Source organism: Micropterus salmoides, unplaced genomic scaffold (assembly GCF_014851395.1).
Source record: "Micropterus salmoides isolate LMB-PRFRI ecotype aquatic unplaced genomic scaffold, ASM1485139v1 Ms_hic_scaffold_2, whole genome shotgun sequence".
NCBI classification, from domain to species: domain Eukaryota; kingdom Metazoa; phylum Chordata; class Actinopteri; order Centrarchiformes; family Centrarchidae; genus Micropterus; species Micropterus salmoides.
The window spans coordinates 41,323,321-41,345,363 of record NW_024041150.1 but is presented as its reverse complement, the minus strand read 5'-3'; the positions used below and the strand labels follow the sequence as shown (position 1 = coordinate 41,345,363).

Sequence of the window (22,043 nt, the reverse complement as noted above, 5' to 3'; positions counted from 1 at the left end):
CCTACCTCATGCCGTTTTCCATCGAGGTCAAAGAAAGGAGATTTCACACTTGGACTGATCTTTTTTTTTTTTTTTTTTTTTTTTTTTGCTGAAATCTGATTGGCTCAAGGTCCGATCAAAGGAGTTTCTTCAAATACGTGTTGGTTCACGGGGACAAGCACAACAGAGCAGGTAAATATGTCAAAAAGAAAGAAAGAGGGGAAAAAAATGTGTGGTGCCAAAAAAAAAGCATTTAGAAGAAAAACACTTTTGGCACAAGACGCAGCTAAATGCGCCAAATTAACCTCTTCGTTGGTGGAAAGGTGATGTGACAAGAATGAGCAGCCTAATGCATTTATTATATACTGAAATTAATTATATAGCTTATGCATTTATTTATATTGTGTGGACTCAATCAAAACACCGCTATAAATCTTGACTTAATGTTAGCAAATTTACTAAATAACGCACTCGCACACCGGTAACGTTGCGGCACGGAGGTGTCGAGCTTGAGCCGAGCAAGCGGGCAACATCACCGGCCTCAGCAGCCTCTATGGACACAACATCGGCTGATGGCAGAAGTGAAGAGACCGAAGAGGATAGTGGTGAGATCTTTGTCAAATAAAAGGCTGCGAGACAGGGTTAGAAAAGTAACACAGTTACAGTGATGTGTTGCTTTTTGCTGGAACGCAGGAATATAATGCATAAAAGAAAATAGGTAATATTACACCCGTTACAATCTCATTAATGCTTTAACTTGAACCTGAAATTAAGAGGTGTTAATAATTCACCAACACCGAGAAAACTTTGGTTTAATTAATGAGGAAAAGAGTAAAAATGTTATTTCCTGTTGGGGGACTCTGATGGTCGAGATTGTAGGCAGGGTGCAAACTACGGGGGAGCTCCCCCGATGGATCATGCGTAAATACATTTCTATTTTGAGTTTGTGCTTTCACTAAGTGTGTCAGTTCATCCTGACCAATCCTGTCGATCCCTGCTCGCACTATTAAGAAGAAGATTATGAGAAAGACCCATCCGATCCGCAGATATAACTGCGATCTGCACATCACTAGAAGACCACCTATGCAGCACAACAATCAGAATAATGCGCCCATTAAATAAATAGCAGTGAAAGTAACTCAAGAGTAACGCCAAAGTAGTGTAAAGCATTACAAATCAGAGACAGTAATATTGTAATATAATTAATTACTCTCAGAAGACAGTATCTAGTCATCTATAATGTATTATATTTTGAAAGTAACTTGCCTTATATATCGGTTAACAAAATGCAAAGTGAATGAACAGAAGAAAATCAAATCAATTTTTGATTTGACCAGCATTTCCCTTCCAAACAGCCCTTTTTGTTTTTGTGTCTCGTCGGACAAAATTTGTAGACGCACCAAAACCGGAAACAACACAGTTCACACAAACAAAGTTATTGTGCGTGAGCAATACAGCTGCAAGAAGAAATAAATATAAAGATGGTGTACTGTGTGCAGAGGAACAGCGGCGGCTCGGGGACCCTCGACAGCCCCAATAACATGTCCAAGACGGAGATCCTGAGAGGGATCGTCACCGAGAAACTGACAACAGCCGCGCAGGAAATCTTCGCGGTCGTGGAGAGAACCGTAGCCGGGTACGAGGAGGAGGCTTCGGGTCTGAGGCAGGAGATCGACCGGCAGAGGAGGCAGCTGGAGGCGGTGCTGCAGCCTCGGGTCAAACTAGAGACGAGAGGTCAGTGGTTCAGTTTTTACAATAATAAATAACATCGTTAAGTTACACAGTCACAAACACTGTGTTAGTTTAAATTGTGGAACTTCATTTAAAAAAAACGCTAATTTAAAGTTTCGTTGCTCGCTGACAAACCTGCAGACTCCTGAGGACATAAAGTGAAAACTTACACACATTTTCATGAAGTGACTTGCAAATCGGCATATAAAAAGTGTTACTTAATGTTTGCTGACTTTGATTACAAATGATTAACGTTTAAACGTTGCCTGGTTCTGTAGATGTTATGAAAACCCGGGTGGATTTCAGCTGTAGCAGCAGTTTTAGGGAACTTTATTTTTTTTATTTTTTTAACTTTTACTTCTGATTGAAAACAGAATACTTGATCCCAGATCCAGAAGGCCATGAGGCTGTTGTGAGGGAGGAGGAGCAGCAGAAGGAGGAGCAGACACAGCAGTCAGGTGGGTCTTCACTCTTCCTATTAAAGGTGTTATCAAATGAGGGAAACAAACTTAAGATTGAGGCACATATAAAAAATTTTACTTAATGTTTTAAATGAAGTCAAGTTTTGCGTAGGTTAAAGGGCCTTGATGTTTATCTACATACCTTGCGAGACTTTGAGTGTTTAAGCTTCGCGTGGCTCTGTACGATGAAGCTGTTATGAAAACACACGTGGCTTTCGGCTTTAAAAAATGTTCATCTGAGTTTCTTTTACGTCGGATTGAAAACAGAAGCCCTGATCCCAGATCCAAAGGGCCATGATAATGTCGTGAGGGAAGAGGAGCAGACACAGCAGTCAGGTGGGTCTACACTCTTTCTATTAAACGTGATATAAAATGAGGGGGGAGAACAAGTATTAAGAACAAATCACAGAAGAATCGGTGAAATGTTAACTTTTAGAAAAGGATTAATCATATTAAGAAAATGTGTAAAAAAACTAATACCACAGTTTGAACATATACATTTTAGCTGACGCTTTTATCCAAAGCGACTTACAATTGCTATACATGTCAAAGGTCGCACGCCTCTGGAGCAACTAGGGGTTAAGTGACTTGCTCAGGGGCACAATGGTGGATGTCTCACAGAGGGAATTGAACCCAGGTCTCCCACACCATAGGCAAGCATCTTATCTATCTTATCGATAATGTCTGCTTACACATTGTTAAAACATCAGTTAGGATATTATCGTAGATGATTCATGTCACAAACCCCTATCTGGAAGTGATGTTACGGCCCCCGTGATTCCCTAATCCAGACGTTTTAAAAGTCTGAGACTGCGGGCCTCTCCTCAGACAAAGTTTGGGAAATGTGTACACATACGAGGAATTTGACTCTGGATTGTACATTGCTCATGATGTGCTTACTCATACAAAAATACAATAACACAATATTTTTTTGTGATTTGGTATAAAATACAATAGTTCTGAAATAGAGAATGGGGAATATATAGTAAGTGGTAGCCAGTAAACATGTGGCTGATTAGAGACAGAGTTACTGGGTTATTGCACAGGAATTGTTCCTGATACTGTGAGTGAGAGTCAGCTGTTCATCAGAGTGATGGCTTGTGGGAAGAAACTGTTCCTGAGTCTGTTGGTTTTGGCGTACAGTTCTCTGTAGCGCCTACCAGAGGGGAGGAGCTGGAACAGATTGTGTCCAGGGTGAGATGGATCTGCAGTGATGTTTCCTGACTCTGGAAATGTAAGTCCTGAATGGAGGGCAGGCTGGCACCGATTATTTTTTCTGCAGGCCTGACTGTCCGTTGTAGTCTACTCCTGTAATTTTTGGTGGCAGATCCAAACCAGACAGTGATGGACGTGCAGAGAACAGACTGGATGATGGCTGCGTAGAACTGGATCTGCAGCTGCTTAGGCAGGTTGAGCTTCCTGAGCTGAAGCAGGAAGTACGTCCTCTGCTGGGCCTTCTTGATGATAGTGTCAGTGTTGGGCTCCCACTTCAGGTCCTGGGATATAGTGGATCCCAGAAACCTGAAGGATTCCACAGCAGACACAGGGCTGTTGAGTATGGTGATGGGGGTCAGAGTGGGGGGGGCTCCTCCTGAAGTCCACGGTCATCTCCACAGTTTTGAGTGTGTTAAGCTCCAGGTTGTTCTGACCACACCAGAGAGCCAGCTGATCAACCTCCTGTCTGTAGGCCGAATCATCACCGTCCCGGATGAGGCAGATGACCGTTGTGTCGTCAGCAAACTTCAGGAGTTTGACAGATGGGTCCCCTGAGGTGCAGTCGTTGGTGTAGAGGGAGAAGAGCAGTGGGGAGAGCACACACCACTGGGGGGGGCGCCAGTGCTGATAGTCTGGGTGCTGGATGTGATGTTCTCCAGCCTCACCTGCTGACTCCTGTTAGCCCTGTAGGCAAACTGCAGGGTGTCCAGCAAGGGGCCTGTAATGTCCTTCAGGTGGGCCAACACCAGTCTTTCAAACGACTTTATGACTACAGATGTCAGGGCGACAGGCCTGTAGTCATTTAATCCAGAGATGGAGGGTTTTTTAGGGACCGGGATGATTGTTGAACATTTGAAGCAGGAGGGAACTTCACATAGCTCCAGTGATCTGTTGATGATCTGCGTGAAGATGGGGGCCAGCTGGTCCGCACAGATTTTCAGGCAGAATGGTGAGACACCGTCAGGTCCAGGAGCTTTACTGATCTTCTGCCTTTGGAAGAGGTTGCTCACGTCCACTTCACAGATCTTGAGTGCAGGTAAGGGGTCAGAGAGGGGGGGGGTGAGAGCGTGGCAGTGGGGGAAGATGACTGTTTGAAGATGGTATTGGAGCGGGGGAGAGGTGTGACTGTGGGGTTCTCAGACCTACAATACAAACCATTCAGCTCGTCAGCCAGTTGTTGAGTACCAGTAGTGTTGGGGGATGGTCTCCGGTAATTAATGAGTGTCCACAGGCCTCTCCAGACTGACGCAGGATTGCAGGATAAGTAATGTAATATTATTTCACTTCCTCCCCTGAAACATTTTGGAGCCCCCCTAGGGAGGCCCACCTCACACTTTGAGAACCCCTGCACTAATCTCATTGTTTTTCTACTGTGGGTAGTTCTCCAAGATGTTTAGGTTCAACCTACGTGCCTGCCGAGTTCCGTCATAAATTATGTGCAAGTGTACCTAGAAGAATTGATTCTGTTTTGAAGGCAATGGGTGGCCACACCAATACTGATTTGATTTAGATTTTCCTTCTCTTTATTTGTATTTTGTTAATTGATCTGATATCTATTAGCATGTCAATGTTTGAAGGTGATCTTCCTTTACAGCATTTTTTTTCCACACCTGCTTAAAACCTTTGCCCAGTATTGTATAGAGTCGCAGGAAAAAGTTTGTGAACCCTTTGGATTTACCTGGATTACTGCATAAAATGTGATCAGTTCAACAATATTGTTGGGATGTCTGGTGTGAATTGCTCTCTTGAGGTCATGCCACAGCATCTCAATCAGGTTGAGGTCAGGACTCTGACTGGGCCACTCCAGAAGGCGTATTTTCTTCTGCTGAAGCCATTTTCTTGTTGATTTACTTCTGTGCTTTGGGTCGTTGTCCTGTTGCATCACCCTACTTCTGTTCAGCTTCAACTGTGGACAGTTGGCCTTACATTCTCCTGCTAAATGTCTTGATAAACTTTGTAATACATTTTTCCATTGATGATAGCAACCCTTTCAGGCCCTGAGGCAGTGAAGCAGCCCCAAACCATGATGCCCCCTCCACCATACCTCACAACAAGGATGAGATTTTGATGTTAGTGTGCTGTGCCTTTTTTCCTCCATACATAGGGTTGTCTGTTCCTTCCAAACAACTCAACTTTGGTTTTATTTGTCCACAGAATTATTTTTACAGTAGTTCTGTGGAACATCCAAATACTCCTTTGCAAACTTCAGACGTCCAGCAGGGTTTTTTTTTTTTGGACTGCAGTGGCTTCCTCCGTTGTGTCCTCACATGAACTCGATTCTTGTTTAGTGTTTTACGTATCATAGAGTCATCAACAGATATGTTCCAGAGATTTCTCTTAAGTCTTCTGCTGACACTCTAGGATCCTTCTTAACCCCATTGAGCTTTCTGCACTGTGCTCGTGCTGACATCTTTGCAGGAAGGCCACTCCTAGCTCCTACTAGCTTTTGGAGAACTCATTAGCCTAGAGGTAGACATACTTTTTCCACCCTGCATTGTGAATATTTATGCTATGTGTTCAATAAAAACATGAAAACATATAGCTGTTTGTGTGGTATATGTTTAACCACTGTGGTTGTCTATTGTTGTGACTTAGATGAAGATCAGATCACATTTAATGACTAATTTATGCAGAAATCCTGGTATTTCCAAAGGGTTCACATACTTTGTTCTGTGGCTGTATGTTGAAACAGAAGTTTTTTTCCTTTTGTTTAGTTTCAATGTGCAAATTAAAATGTTACTCTATGTATGTCACTTTATGCAGAACATGTTGTGCTGTTGTTGTATTGGACATGTTTCAGCCACCATAAAGCCTAAAATAAATCCAAGTTCTGACATTTGACTCTATCTATGTCCAGGTGAGGAGGACAGTGGTAGCCTGGGCCAACTGTGGTACGATGATGATGAAGAGGGTGATGGTGGCAATGAAGAGCTGCAGCTGTCGGTGCAACCAGCAACCAGCTTAAGAAAAGAAGATCTGAAGGACCCCGATTTTCAAATAGAATCAAGGTCACAAATCACAGCTTAGCTATAAGTATGTGGACACCCCTGTGGGCATCCTTTTGTGTGCTCCTGGTCTGTTTTCCCTGGAACCATTTAGTTCAAATGAAGCTTGTTAGCTTAACATGCTCTTAGCATGCTAGTTAGCCTAACTTAGTATGGTTTACATCTTGAAGAATTTATCAATTAGTTGTCAACTAGTAAATTAAACAGCAACTATTTTGATTATCAATTCATTGTTAATGGTTGAGTTATTTTAGTTCAAAGTTCAAATTCATTCTTTTCTTCATTCTTTTGCATTCAGGTAGCAAGTGCTTATATAGCAATCAATGTAAAACATAGACAAATAATAAAAAAAAAAACGGTAGCACACACAGTAGTGTGCAACAAATCAAACATAAAACAAACCCATTTACAATTAAAGCCAAAAATCAATTATGCATCACATTGTGGTTTGAATAAAGTAAACAAACAAACCAGTCAACATAGAAATAATGGAGGAAATAATTAGGCATCACACATTAGAAGTTAGTATAAATTAGTCTTAAGAGGTGAGATGAAACCAGAAGAGACTCTTTGGTGCCTGATCTCCTCTGGTAGACTGTTCCACAGTCAAAGGCCCGGTCTCCTTTGGTTTTCAGTCTGCGTCCTGGCTCATAGGGGATAAAAGCTCAGAGACATGAAGGTGCTAATCCATGTCTGGCCTTAAAAGCAAATAAAAATTATAAAATTTATCACTTGCAGCGGGTTATATTGACCTTGGTTATTTCTTAAGTGATAAAAACATGACTGAACAACAGACTTTACGTGGGGTTTGAAAACCAGTGTGAGGCAAGTTACTCAGAAATTGTAATAAGTTACTTATTACTCCTTACAAAAGTAATAGTATAACTTTACTTATTACTAGGTGATAAAAGTAACTAGTTACGTTACTTGTTAGGTTACCAGGATATTCCATGTCCCCGTGAGGGGGACAAGGAGATGATGTGTGCGAGTTGCCAGGACATAACGGGGAATATTTATCTTAATAATAATGTTCATAGACGACTGCAGGATAATCAGATATCGTGTCTTATGTTGACCATCTCACAGGTTATCGTCTCCCAGAGATGCGTCTGTGAGGAGGAAGCCTGGCAGATCAAGCCTCCGACAAGAACCGGATCACCACCTGCTCAGAGTCTACATACTGGAGGATTCCCAGTCAGATTGTCTTTCAAAAAATGGTGAATATTAAAGACGTTGTTCTGGATGGACTAAATGTGTTGGATGGAGGTTGTTAAGAGGTAATGTGGAACTCCTGGTGAATCTTTGTCTTTGGTCAGTGTTTCAGAAATATCCGGTTCAAGAGCTGCAGTGTCCTCGTGGCCTACAGGAGGCGGACTTCCTGGACCTGCTGAGGTCCACCTTCCCTCAGCTGGCAGGAGACAACAAACCTTTTGAGGTCTTCAAGTCCGACAGGAGCAGGAGGCTCCAGCCGCTCGAAGTGAAGACGCTGACACCAGAGGAGATCTTCAGGAGCATCAGGCTCACCGGAGCAGGATACTCAGCCCTCTACATCCGACTGAAGGTAGATACTGTAGTATTATTATATCACGTACAGGTCCCTCCTCTGTAAGGCTCTGAAGCTACATGAGGTTTCATCTGAGATAGTCAAAAATTACATTACCCTTTAAATTGAACCAGCATCAGTTGAATTTTCTTTAAAAATGTAATTTGGAAACAAACTCTTGCAGACAGGAGAGGAGGAGCTCCGCCTTTTACAGGGAAACAACGCCACCACTGAGTCCTCGTCCACTGCCGCCGTGGTGATAAAAAGCAATGAAGCCGGACTCAGCTCAGGGTAATTTAAAAAGAACGTGCATTGATTTCTGTTGCAACGGATTCCAGCAAATGACTTATTTTCAGTGTTTGAAAAGAAAGATCAAAAGTTCTGTAGAAACTTCTCTGCTGTCCCTCTGTGTGCCCAGTAGTACCAGGTTGTGTTTACTCCATACGAGTAGTCCAGAGATCAGGTCTGATGCAAAGTATCTTCCCTCTGAATGGGCCGTCACTTTTTATTTCAAATTTATTATATACATTTACTCAATTCCCTGACTTAAGGTACTTGGGTCATTCCTGCCACTACATCCAGACATCTATACAAACACAGTCTGCTTAAACTAATACCACACAAACAGTTACATGTTTTCATATTTGTATTGAACACACTGTGTAAACAGTGCAGTGTACAGAACCCTTGGATTTAATAACTGGTTGACCCTCCTTTGGCAGCAATAACCACAACCAAACGTTTCCTGTAGTTGCAGATCAGACCTGAACAACGGTCAAGAGGAATTTTGGACCATTTCTCTTTACAAAACTGTTAAAGTTCAGCAATATTGTTGGGATGTCTGGTGAATCGCTCTCTTGAGGTCATGCCACAGCATCTCAGTCAGGATGAGGTCAGGACTCTGACTGGGCCACTCCAGAAGGTGGATTTTCTTCTGCTGAAGCCAGTCTGTTGTTGATTTACTTCTGTGCTTTGGATTGTTGTCCTGTTGCAGCCATCTTCTGTTCAGCTTCAACTGTGGACAGATGGCCTTACATTCTCCTGCTAAATGTCTTGATAAACTTTGTAATACATTTTTCAAATGAATCAAATTTAAAACAAAGCCATGTACAATTTAAGCCAAAAATCAATTATGCATCACATTGTGGTTTGAATAAAGTAAATAAACAAACCGTCAATATTCAAATAATGGAGGAAATAATTAGGCATCACACATTAGAAGTTTTTTAGAATAAATTAGTCTTAAGAGGTGAGATGAAACCAGGAAGAGACTCTTTGGTAGCCTGATCTCCTCTGGTAGACTGTTCCAGAGTCAAAGGCGCTGTCTCCTTTGGTTTTCAGTCTGCGTCCTGGCTCATAGGGAGATAAAAGCTCAGAGACATGAAGGTGCTAATCCATGTCTGGCCTTAAAAGTAATTAAAATAATTTTGAATTTGATCCTAAAAGAAAACGGCAGCCAGTTCAAGTATGCTGAAACTTGGGTGATATGGTCACATGTTTTGCTGCAGCGTTGTGGTCTAATTGGAGGCGATGAATTGATTTCTGACTGAGACAGGTTTAAAGGGAGTAGAGTAGTCGAGGTGGGAAGAGATAAAGTCATGGATGAGTATCTCCAGATCTTTGGCTGAAATGAAAGACTTGACCTTGGTCATATTTCTTAAGTGATAAAAACACGACTGATCAACAGACTTTATGTGGGGTTTAAAACCAGTGTGAGGCAAGTTACTCAGAAATTAAAAAAAGTTACTTAATACTCCTTAAAAATGTAATAGTATAACTTTACTTATTAATAGGTGATAAAAGTAACTAGTTACGTTACTAGGTTACCAGGTTACCAGGATATTCCATGTCCCTTTGAGGGGGACAAGGAGATGATGTGTGCGAGCTGCCAGGACATAACGGGGAATATTTATCTTAAAAATAATGTTCATAGACGACTGCAGGATAATCAGAATTGTGCTTTATGTCGACCATCTCCCAGACATTCGTCTGTGAGGAGGAAGCCTGGCAGACCAAGCCTCCGAGAAGAACCGGATCACCACCTGCTCAGAGTCTGCGTACTGGAGGATTCCCAGTCAGATGTTCTTTCAAAAAATGGTGAATATTAAAGATGTAGTTCTGGATGGACTAAATGTGTTGGATGGAGGTTGTTAAGAGGTAATGTGGAACACCTGCTGAATCTTTATCTGTTTCAGTGTTTCAGAAATATCCGGTTCAGGAGCTGCAGTGTCCTCGTGGCCTACAGGAGGCGGACTTCCTGGACCTGCTGAGGTCCACCTTCCCTCAGCTGGCAGGAGACAACAAACCTTTTGAGGTCTTCAAGTCCGACAGGAGCAGGAGGCTCCAGCCGCTCGAAGTAAAGACGCTGACACCAGAGGAGATCTTCAGGAGCATCAGGCTCACCGGAGCAGGATACTCAGCCCTCTACATCCGACTGAAGGTAGATACTGTAGTATTATTATGCCACGTACAGGTCCCTGCTCTGTAAGGCTCTGAAGCTACATGAGGTTTCATCTGAGATAGTCAAAAATTACATTACCCTTTAAATTGAACCAGCATCAGTTGAATTTTATTAAAAATGTAATTTGGAAACAAACTCTTGCAGACAGGGAGGAGGAGGAGCTCCGCCTTTTACAGGGAAACAACGCCACCACTGAGTCCTCGTCCACTGCCGCCGTGGTGATAAAAAGCAATGAAGCCGGACTCAGCTCAGGGTAAATTAAAAAGAACTTGCATTGATTTCTGTTGCAACGGATTCCAGCAAATGACTTATTTTTAGTGTTTGAAAAGAAAGATCAAAAGTTCTGTAGAAACTTCTCTGCTGTCCCTCTGTGTGCTGAGTAGTACCAGGTTGTGTTTACTCCATACGAGTAGTCCAGAGATCAGGTCTGATGCAAAGTAACTTCTCTCTGAACGGGCCGTCGCTTTTTATTTCAAATTTGTTATATACATTTACTCAATTCCCTGACTTAAGGTACTTGGGTCATTCCTGCCACTACATCCAGACATCTATACAAACACAGTCTGCTTAAATTAATACCACACAAACAGTTACATGTTTTCATATTTGTATTGAACACACTGTGTAAACAGTGCAGTGTGCAGAACCCTTGGATTTAATAACTGGTTGACCCTCCTTTGGCAGCAATAACCACAACCAAACGTTTCCTGTAGTTGCAGATCAGACCTGAACAACGGTCAAGAGGAATTTTGGACCATTTCTCTTTACAGAACTGTTAAAGTTCAGCAATATTGTTGGGATGTCTGGTTTGAATCGCTCTCTTGAGGGTCATGCCACAGCATCTCAGTCAGGATGAGGTCAGGACTCTGACTGGGCCACTCCAGAAGGTGGATTTTCTTCTGCTGAAGCCATTCTGTTTGTAGCTCTCTTCACAACAACACAGACACAGGTCGGTTCTTTGAAACAGGCGTTTATTGCTTCGGGCACGTCTGGTCCTGAAGAGATGGAAGATTGCAGCCAATCACCTTCTCTGCAGACCGAATGATTTACTGCAGCCTGCCCTTGTCCCTGGCAGTGGCAGCAGCGTACCAGATGGTGGTGGAGGAGGTGAGGATGGACTCAATGATGGTGGTGTAGAGGTGCACCATCATTGTCTTTGGCAGGCTGAACGTATTCACCTGCCGCAGGAAGTACATCCTCTGCTGGGCCTTCTTGGTGAGGGAGGTGATGTTCAGCTCCCACTTGAGGTCCTGGGAGATGATGGTGCCCAGGAAGTGGCAGGAGTCCACCGTGGCGACGGGGGAGTCAACGGGATGATGGGGAGGGTGGGGCTGGGCTCTTTCTGAATCCATGACCATCTCCACTGTCATCTGAGCGTTGAGCTCCAGAGTGTTTTGGCTGCACCAGGTCACCAGATGGTCGATCTCCCACCTGTAGGCGGACTCATCCCCGCCTGAAATGAACATAAAAATATTCACTATTCATATTTGTTGAAAAAGATTTTATCATAATTTTTCGAATGTTCTACCTCAGATATGTTAAGTGATCCACTGTTTGGCAAAAAGTGTTTGTCACATTCTGACCATAAAGAAAAGTTTAAAACCACGATTAACCATCTGGTTTCTTCAATTTTCACTCGGGAGCAAAAATCAGCCTTTAAACGCTAAAGAAATAATTATTTGACGTTTATCGTGATAATTATCGATATCGACGGTATGAAATGTTTTTATCGTGCTAAAATTTCTGGCCATATCGCCCGGCCCTATCTAATTGTAGGCGATGAACTGATTTCTGACTGAGACAGTTTTAAAGGGAGTTAGAGTAGAGTTAGAGGCATGGATGAGTTTCTCCAGATCTTTGGCAGAAATGAAAGACTTGACCTTGTTTATATTTGTATTGGTGGTAAAAACATGACTGATCAACAGACTTTATGTGGGGTTTGAAACCAGTGTGGGGCAAGTTACTCATTACTCCTTTAAAATGTAATAGTATTACTTTACTTATTACTGGGTGATAAAAGTACCTAGTTACGTTACCAGGTTACCAGGATATTCCAGGTCCCTGTGAGGGAGAGAAGTAGATGATGTGTTCGAGCTGCCGGGACATGACGGGGGATATTTATCTTAATAGTAACGTTCATAGATGACAGCAGGATAATCAGATATTGTGTCTTCTGTTCACCATCTATCAGGGTATTGTCTCCCAGAGATTCGTCTGTGAGGAGGCAGCCTGGCAGACCACGCCTTCGCGTAGAACCCAATCACCACCTCCTCAGAGTCTGCGTACTGGAGGATTCCCAGTCAGATGTTCTTTCAAAAAATGGTGAACTTTAAAGATGTAGTTCTGGATGCACTAAATGTGTTGGATGGAGGTTGTTAAGAGGTAATGTGGAACACCTGCTGAATCTTTATCTGTTTCAGTGTTTCAGAAATATCCGGTTCAGGAGCTGCAGTGTCCTCGTGGCCTACAGGAGGCGGACTTCCTGGACCTGCTGAGGTCCACCTTCCCTCAGCTGGCAGGAGACAACAAACCTTTTAACGTCTTCAAGTCCGACAGGAGCAGGAGGCTCCAGCGGCTCAAAGTAAAGACGCTGACACCAGAAGAGATCTTCAGGAGCATCAGGCTCACCGGAGCAGGATACTCAGCCCTCTACATCCGACTGAAGGTAGATACTGTAGTATTACCCGTCTTCTTTTACCACGTACAGGTCCCTGCTCTGTAAGGCCCTGATACTACCTGAGGTTTCCTCTGAGATAGTCAAAAATTACATTACCCTTTGAATTGAACCAGCATCCGTTGAATTTTCTTTAAATATAATTTGGGAACAAATTCTTGCAGACAGGAGATGAGGAAGAGGAGGATGAGGAAGAGGAGGAGGAGGAACTGGAGGAGGAGCTCCGCCTTTTACAGAGAAACGACGCCACCACTGAGTCCTCGTCCACTGCCGCCGTGGTGATAGAAAGCAATGAAGCCGAGCTCAGCTCAAGGTAATTTAAAAAGAACTTGCGTTAATTTCTGTTGCAACAGATTCCAGCAAATGACTTATTTTCAGTGTTTGAAAAGAAAGATCAAAAGTTCTGTAGAAATTTCTCTGCCGTCCCCTCTGTGTGCTCAGTAGTACCAGGTTGTGTTTACTCCATACAACAAGTCGTCCAGAGATCAGGTCTGATGCAAAGTCAGTCTCTGAATGGGCCGTCGCTTTTTATTTCAAATTTATTATATAGTTTGCCTTCAAATTAATTTTGTGGTGGAAAGATACTACACTGAAAAAAATTATAAACAACACTTTTGTTTTTTACCCCATTCATCATGAGCTGAACTCAAAGATCTAAGACTTTCTCTATTTACACAAAAGGCCTATTTCTCTCAAATATTGTTCACAAATCTGTCAAAATCTGTGTTAGTGAGCCGAGATAATCCATCCACCTCACAGGTGTGACATATCAAGATGCTGATCAGACAGCATGGGTATTGCACAGGTGTGCCTTAAGCTGGCCACAATAAAAAGCCACTTGAAAATGCGCAGTTTTATCACACACAGCGAACCTTGTAATAATTGTTGTATTTTATGTTAAACTTTGGTCCGGATTAATGTGAGGACACTACAATTATCTGTGTATGCACAAAGTAATGTTTACATTTTTCCCCACAGCTGCTCTGTTCAGCATGTGGAAGGTGACAAAGTGGATGTTCAGTCCAGCAGCTCAACATCACAACAACAAGACATGGAAACGGAGGAAGCTGATGATGAAGATGCTGCTGAGAGCCAAGTGGACTCCAGTGATGACGAAGACAAAGATGGAGATGAGGCGGTTGACGGAGACGACGACTGGAAACCAGATCCTGAGCTGCAGTCGCCAAAAAAGAGGAAGAAGCTAGAGTCCAATTTGTCTGGTGTGAAGGGGCAGTTGATTGGGAGCAGTAAAACGCCTTGTAAAGTCTGTGGAGTTTTGTACCGGAACTTGGGCAGTTTGATCAAACACGCCCTGAGTCACGTTGAGAAATCACAGCTTGTTTGTGGAGTGTGTGGAGAGAAGTTTGAATCTGTTGAAGAGTTAAAGGGACATCTTAGAAACTATCAAAAAACTCACGACTGTTCTCATTGTGGGAAATCTTTCCTCACCAAAACTAGCCTCAACTCCCACACCACTCTACACACAGGAGACAGACCGTTTAAATGTGACGTTTGCCACAAAACCTTTGGTCAATGGTCTGCTTTGAGTGTTCACCGTTGGATCCACGTGGCTGATAAACCACACAAGTGTGATATTTGCCTGAAGGCGTTTGGTCTAAAGACGCAACTCAAAGCTCACAGCAAGGTACACACAGGTAGTACCACCAAGTACCACTGCAATTTGTGGTAAATCTTTGGCTGACCGGCGATCTTTAACTCGTCACAAGGCGACCCACTCAGGGGAGAGACGTTACGGCTGTGAGGTTTGTGGGAAGCGTTTCAAACTTCCCGGAACGTTGAAGGCACACGAGAAGATCCACACCTCGAGAGACCGGCCGTACCTCTGCCACATCTGCTGCAAGACATTCCTTTCAAACTGCAGCTTGACGACTCACATGCTAACGCACAGCAACGAGAGGCCGTTCATCTGCAGCATATGTAGCAAAGGCTTCGTATCCAACGGCGACCTGAAGGCGCACATGCGTTTGCACACCGACAAGGCGCCGTACAGCTGCTCAGAGTGCGGCCGCTGCTTTAAACACAAGACTTACCTGAACAACCATGTGAGGACCCACCTGGGCATCAAGCGGTTTGTCTGTGGGGTTTGTGGGAAAGCGAGCTCTCGCCAAGAACACCTGACGGTCCACATGAGAACCCACAACGGAGAGAGACCTTACAAGTGCACGGTCTGCGGCAAAGCGTTCACTCAGAGCCACTGTCTGAAAACACACATGAAGATCCACCAGGGGGAAGAAAACCCAATTCTGAACGCATCCACGTCCTAAAAGACACATTTTATCAGCCTGTTCTGTCTGAAACGTGGTGATGGAGGTTGTTTTGATGGCGCTGAAAACTACATCTGTCCTTCATTAGGGCTGCACGATATTAAAAAAAAAAAAAAAAGTGATACACCGCAATATCTTTTTCTTTGAAATTTTACCAAATACATTCAGTGTATTATTCATGTACAGATATACGTTAACTAACAACAGTAATTTGGGTACTTTAAAGTCTATCCTCTTCTAACAAAATGTCCTCCTCTCATACAATAAACAAAATTATAAATGCACACTTTTGCCCCCATTCATCATGAGCTGAACTCAAAGATCTAAGACTCTCTTTGTACACAAAAGGTCTTTTTCTCTCAAATATTGTTGACAAATCTGTCAAAATCTGTTAGTGAGCACTTCTTCTTTGCAGAGATAATCCATCCACCTCACAGGTGTGGCATATCAAGATGCTGATCAGACAGCATGCGTATTGCACAGGTGTCCCTTAAGCTGGCCACAATAAAAAGCCACTTGAAAATGTGCAGTTTCACTGTATTGGGGGAGATTTGATGAGGTTGTTGATTGTTACCTGCGGAATGACCCCGATGAGGATGACGAGCATGCAGATGAGCTTCCCTGAGACGGTTCCTGACATTTTGTGCAGAAATACTTTGGTTATGTCAACCGATTGTTGCAGCAGCTGTCCAGGTGGCCGGTCTCAGACTATCTTGGAGGTGAAGATGCTGGATGTGGAGGTCCTGGGCTGGTGTGGTTACACGTGATCTGCGGTTGTGAGGCCGGTTGAATGTACTGCCAAATTCTCTGAAACGCCTTTGGAGACGGCTTATGGTAGAGAAATGAAGATTCATTTCACGGGCAAGAGCACTGGTGGACATTCCTGCAGTCAGCATGCCAAATGAACGCTCCCTTAAAACTTGCGACATCTGTGGCTTTGTGCTGTGTGATGGAACTGCACATTTTTGAGTGGCCTTTTATTGTGGCCAGCTTAAGGCACACCTGTGCAATACGCATGCTGTCTTATCAGCATCTTGATAAGTCACACTTGTGAGGTGGATGGATTATCTCAGCAGTGCTCACTAACACAGACTTTGACAGATTTGTGAACAATATTTGAGAGAAATACGGAAAGGTGCCTCAATGCTTCCTTTCATATCTCCTTTAGCATAGGGTACACCGGACCATCCTTTAGGAAAAGAAAGGAGAGAATGCCATCCCACTATTCCTTGCGCCGGCAACATTTAAAGCAACGCATGTTCTCAGTCTCAAATGATAAAATCCATCAACCACATTTAACAAAATCCTTAAATACAGTCTTAAATAAAGACTCACAATTACCTTCTTTCTTTTGGTTTGTTTTATTTTGGCTTTTTTGTAATCTAATACTGTTTCAACACCGGTTTATGTTTCAGATTGTTGAAATATGCTATAAAGTGTTTTCTACAATAAAAAAAAAAAATCAACAACCATGACGGATAAACGATGTGGATCAACATGTAAGTTACCACTGGCTATTAAGCCTTTTCTCTTTTATTCCATAACTCCCTAATATCCATATATCTTTAACTGTCAACAATAACTGAGACCCATGCCAGCTGTGTTTCTAGTCTTGTAACGTGATCAGCGTGTATAGGTTCATGTTGTGCATTTCCAGCCTTCAGCAATATCATTAATACATTTTACTTAAGTCACAGATGCAGACACTTTCCTTAATAAAGGCAATGATCAAGCTGAATGACCTCTACAGTAAATAAAATGTATTATTTTGGTGTTTCCCACACACTGATTTATTTGTTATCAACCCTGACCGCCTTCTGCGTTTTATCTAAAGTGGGCAGCTGCAGATATTCGCCCACAGTTGGGCTTTTATTCGGGAAACACTTTGTTTACAAACAATAATTGGGATTCACGTTGATAAATGTGGGTGGGCAGGAGGGTGAGTAAGTATTCTCAATGTAACAACCCTTTCCATTATTTTGTGAATGGTACCCTATCTACCTTTTTGCTATCTTGGTTATTCATAATATTTTCCTAGCCTATATATAAAACTGTGCAAAAGTTTTAGGCAGGTATGGAACAATTCTGTAAAGTAAGAATGATTTTAAATGGACATGTTTATATAGATTATATTCATCAGTTAGAAAATCAGAAAACGTAAGTGATGAAAATAAAATAAAATCAATATTAATTTGACCAGCATTTCCCTTCCAAACCGCTCTCTTTGTTTTTGTGTCTTGTCGGACACAATTTGTAGCTGCACCAAACAACCCCGTTCAAACGAAGTTACTTTGCGTAAACAAAATACAGCTTGCGAGAAGAAAATAAAGATGCATTACTGGACGAACGGGAACAGCAGCGGCTCGGGGACCCTCGACAGCCCCAATAACATGTCAACTCTAACACATAAAAGTGAGCTTCTGCTGAACATAATGCAGTTGATGTGGCAGAAACGATGGATAAATAAATAAATGCTTAAGACACCACAAGTATCTAAAGAAAATATTACATTCTCACAGAAAGCTTACTACATTCAGCCAAGATTTGAACTCATGTAAAAAGAAAACTTCCTGTTTCCACTAACTAATTTCACTTCATAGTGACAGCAGACCACCTCAGGGAGACCCTCTGTCAATATCAGAGCAATCTGATGTAGTTTTTTATAATGGAGTAGGGTGGCAAGACGGAAACCTTTTCTTACAAAGAAAAATATCCAAGCACGGCTGAAGTCTGCAAAAAAAAAAAAACATCAAGTCCCCCAAAAGCATTTGGGAACAACACTGCACATCACCCAAGGAACACCATACCTACAGTGAAGCATGGTGGTGGCAGCATCATGCTTTGGGGCTGCCAGAGCCCAGACCTGAATCCAGTTGACCATCTGTGGGGTGATCTGAAGAGGGCTGTGCACAGGCGATGTACTCGCAATCTGAGAGATTTGGAGCACTTTTGCAAAGAGGGGGCAAATATTCCCACGTCAAGATATGCCATGCTAATAGACTCCTACCCAAAAAGACTGACTGCTGTAATAAAATCAAAAGGTGCTTCAACAAAGTATTAGTCTAAGGGTGCACACACTTATGCAACCAGGTTATTTGAGGGGTTTTATTTTTCATTTTTCCCCCTCAAAGATTTCAATTTGTTTTTCAATTGAATTGTTCACATTAAAGGTGGGGAGGGGGGCATGAGAGTCAGTGACAGTGGGGACCCAAGCATTGTTGAGGAAGCCCACTGCTATCGGAAAGAAACTGTTGCCGAGAGGTTTTGGTCCTGGTGGACCGCAGCCTCCTGAGGGGAGTGACTAATTTGTTTCCAGGGTGGGAAGGATCAGCCACAATCCTTCCTGCTCGCCTCAGAGTCCTGGAGGCGTACAGGTCTTGAAGAGATGGAAGGTGACAACCAATCACCCGCTCTGCAGAGCGGAGGTGATGTTCAGCTCCCACTTGAGGTCCTGGGAGATGATGGTGCCCAGGAAGCGGAAGGAGTCCACAGTGGCGACTGCGGAGTTACCCAGGAGGGTATGGGGGAGGGTGGGGCTGGGCTCTATCTAAAATCTGCGATCACCTCCACTGTCTTCAGAGCGTTGAGCTCCAGACTGTTCTTGCTGCACCAGGTCACCAGATGCTCAATCTACCACCTGTAGGCAGACTCATCCCCAAGATGACGCGCAAACACCCCCCCCCCAAAAAAAAATCGAATCTCAAAATTGAAAATCGTAAAAAAAAAAAAAAAAAAAAGTATGTGTACCCAACGATCGAATACACGGGTCCAGCCGTAGTGGCCACACCAATATTGGTTTGATTTAGATTTTCCTTCTCTTCATTTGTATTTTGTTAATTGATCAATATAGTCTATTACAATGTCAATGTTTGGAGGTGAGCTTCCTTTACAGTATTTTTCCACCTCTGCCTAAAACCTTTGCCCAGAACTGTACATTGAGTCTCAGGAATAAGTATGTGAACCCTTTGGAAATACCTGGTTTTCGCTGTGAATCGCTCTCTTGAGGTCATGCCACATCATCTCAATCAGGATGAGGTCAGGACTCTGACTGGGCCACTCCAGAAGGTGTATGTCTATGAAGATTCTCAGTCATCCAGGTCATAGTTATCCAACGAGGGTTAAAATGAAGGGCAACAGGACTTGGTTGAAGCTACTGGAAGACATTTCGTCCCTTATCCAAAGGACTTCTTCAGTTCTGACTGACTGGCAGGGAAACTCAGCTATTTAACCTCAGTGGGGTCGTTATCCCGGGTCATCGATACCGCTGGTTCGTTAGTGTTCCTTGGTGTTGTGACGACAGTCGTTACAGTCGTTGAGACTACCTGTGGCCAAGACTGAACGACCATCGTTGGTATCTTCACCTGAGGCCAATAGGTTACGTTTGTTGAGTTTCCTGGGAAGTGATGAAAGGACAGCATTGTAAGTGGGGGATAAGTGGTGGCGTAGACCCCCTCCCCTGTTCAATGACGGCTTCTCAACCCTGGTGTAGATGGCTTCCTTGACACCTCTTTCAAACCATCCATCTTCTCTGTCTAAAATGTGCACCTGGTGGTCCTCAAACGAGTGTCCTCTGTCCTTCAGATGTAAGTAGACTGCAGAGTCTTGACCTGAGGAGTTGGATATAGATGTGTACCACCAATTCAATCCACCGTTGTACTGGAAGTAGGTGGTTGAATTGGTGGTACACATTGAAGAGGACAGGAGCCTGCAGATTGGTGTTTACAGAAAACCCACACACACAGACCAATACCTACTCTTCGATTCACACCACCCACTGGAGCACAAGCTAGGGGTCATGAGAACACTGCACCACAGAGCAGAAAACATACCAACAAGCGCCCAAGCCAGAGAGAAGGAACAGAACCACCTGAAGGGGGCACTTACAGCCTGTGGATACCCTAAATGGACCTTTGTGAAGACAGCCACAAGATCCAAGAAGAACAAATCTACAGGGGAGGAGGAAAAGAAGGTCAAACGCAACAACATTGTGATTCCATACGTGTCTGGAGTATCAGAGAAACTCAGGAGGATTTTCAACAAACATAACATCCCTGTGTTTTTTAAACCCAAGAACACACTAAGACAGATGCTGGTACACCCCAAAGACCGCACACCCAAACACAAGAAAAGCAATCTAGTGTGTGCGGTCCAATGCAGTGAGGAATGCACAGACCTGTATATTGGGGAGACTAAACAACCACTACACAAACGCATGGCTCAACACAGAAGGGCCAACTTCTCAGGTCAAGACTCTGCAGTCTACTTACATCTGAAGGACAGAGGACACTCGTTTGAGGACCACCAGGTGCACATTTTAGACAGAGAAGATGGATGGTTTGAAAGAGGTGTCAAGGAAGCCATCTACACCAGGGTTGAGAAGCCGTCATTGAACAGGGGAGGGGGTCTACGCCACCACTTATCCCCCACTTACAATGCTGTCCTTTCATCACTTCCCAGGAAACTCAACAAACGTAACCTATTGGCCTCAGGTGAAGATACCAACGATGGTCGTTCAGTCTTGGCCACAGGTAGTCTCAACGACTGTAACGACTGTCGTCACAACACCAAGGAACACTAACGAACCAGCGGTATCGATGACCCGGGATAACGACCCCACTGAGGTTAAATAGCTGAGTTTCCCTGCCAGTCAGTCAGAACTGAAGAAGTCCTTTGGATAAGGGACGAAACGTCTTCCAGTAGCTTCTGAGAGCTCTTTGGTTTGAGGCATGGTTCACATCATGCGATGCTTCGTGGGAATAGCAAAATTAAAATTGGGGTGGGTTTAGGTTAGCTCTAACCAACACCTCCAAATTTGTCTCTTTGATTGGACTCCAGGTTGACTGACTTGTGACTCCAATTAACTTTTGAAGAACTCATTTGCCCAGGGGTTCACATATTTTTTCCTCCCTGCATTGTGAATGTTTACGCAAATAAATCCAAGTTCTGACCTTTGACTCTATCTGTGTCCAGGTGAGGAGGACAGTGGGAGCATTGGCCAACTGTGGTATGATGATGATGAAGAGGGTGATGGTGGCAATGAAGAGCCGCAGCTGTCAGTGCAACCAGCAACCAGCTTAAGAAAAGAAGATCTGAAGGACCCCGATTATCAAATAGAATCAAGGTCACAAATCACAGCTTAGTATGTGGACACCCCTGTGGGCATCCTTTTGTGTGCTCCTGGTCTGTTTTTACGTGGAACCATTTAGTTCAAATGAAGCTTGTTAGCTTAACTTGCTCTTAGCATGCTAGTTAGCCTAACTTACATCTTGAAGAATTTATCAATTAGTTGTCAACTATTAAATTAAACAGCAACTATTGTGATTATCAATTCATTGGTTTGAGTTATTTTAGTTCAAAGTTCAAATTCATTCTTTTCTTCATTCTTTTGCATTCAGGTAGCAAGTGCTTATATAGCAATCACTATAAAACATAGACAAATAAAAAAAACAAAATATGGTAGCACACACAGTAGTGTGCAACAAATCAAACATAAAACAAACCCATTTACAATTAAAGCCAAAAATCAATTATGCATCACATTGTGGTTTGAATAAAGTAAACAAACAAACCAGTCAACATAGAAATAATGGAGGAAATAATTAGGCATCACACATTAGAAGTTTTTTAGTATAAATTACTCTTAAGAGGTGAGATGAAACCAGGAAGAGACTCTTTGGTAGCCTGATCTC

General features: G+C 43.1%; 1 protein-coding gene across 4 annotated transcripts in view; it reads left to right on the top strand.

Annotated features, from left to right (window-relative positions):
- Nucleotides 1-22,043, top strand: part of LOC119912269 (zinc finger protein 37-like) — a 75,407-nt gene that overhangs the window by 29,423 nt on the left and 23,941 nt on the right. The window contains exons 1-8 of one of the 4 annotated variants that reach the window (XM_038731389.1): nucleotides 1,386-1,713; nucleotides 2,085-2,168; nucleotides 2,439-2,507; nucleotides 6,244-6,394; nucleotides 7,478-7,608; nucleotides 7,708-7,952; nucleotides 8,119-8,225; nucleotides 12,587-12,717. The exons of 2 other annotated variants lie outside the window; for them this stretch is intronic. In XM_038731389.1, coding sequence (XP_038587317.1) covers nucleotides 1,461-1,713; nucleotides 2,085-2,168; nucleotides 2,439-2,507; nucleotides 6,244-6,394; nucleotides 7,478-7,608; nucleotides 7,708-7,952; nucleotides 8,119-8,225; nucleotides 12,587-12,717 — 1,171 coding nt within the window. In that variant the 5' untranslated portion in view covers nucleotides 1,386-1,460. Of the gene's footprint in view, nucleotides 1-1,385; nucleotides 1,714-2,084; nucleotides 2,169-2,438; nucleotides 2,508-6,243; nucleotides 6,395-7,477; nucleotides 7,609-7,707; nucleotides 7,953-8,118; nucleotides 8,226-12,586; nucleotides 12,718-21,324; nucleotides 21,476-22,043 lie in introns of those variants that run through there. One more of the 4 variants, XM_038731382.1, reaches the window with a different exon arrangement.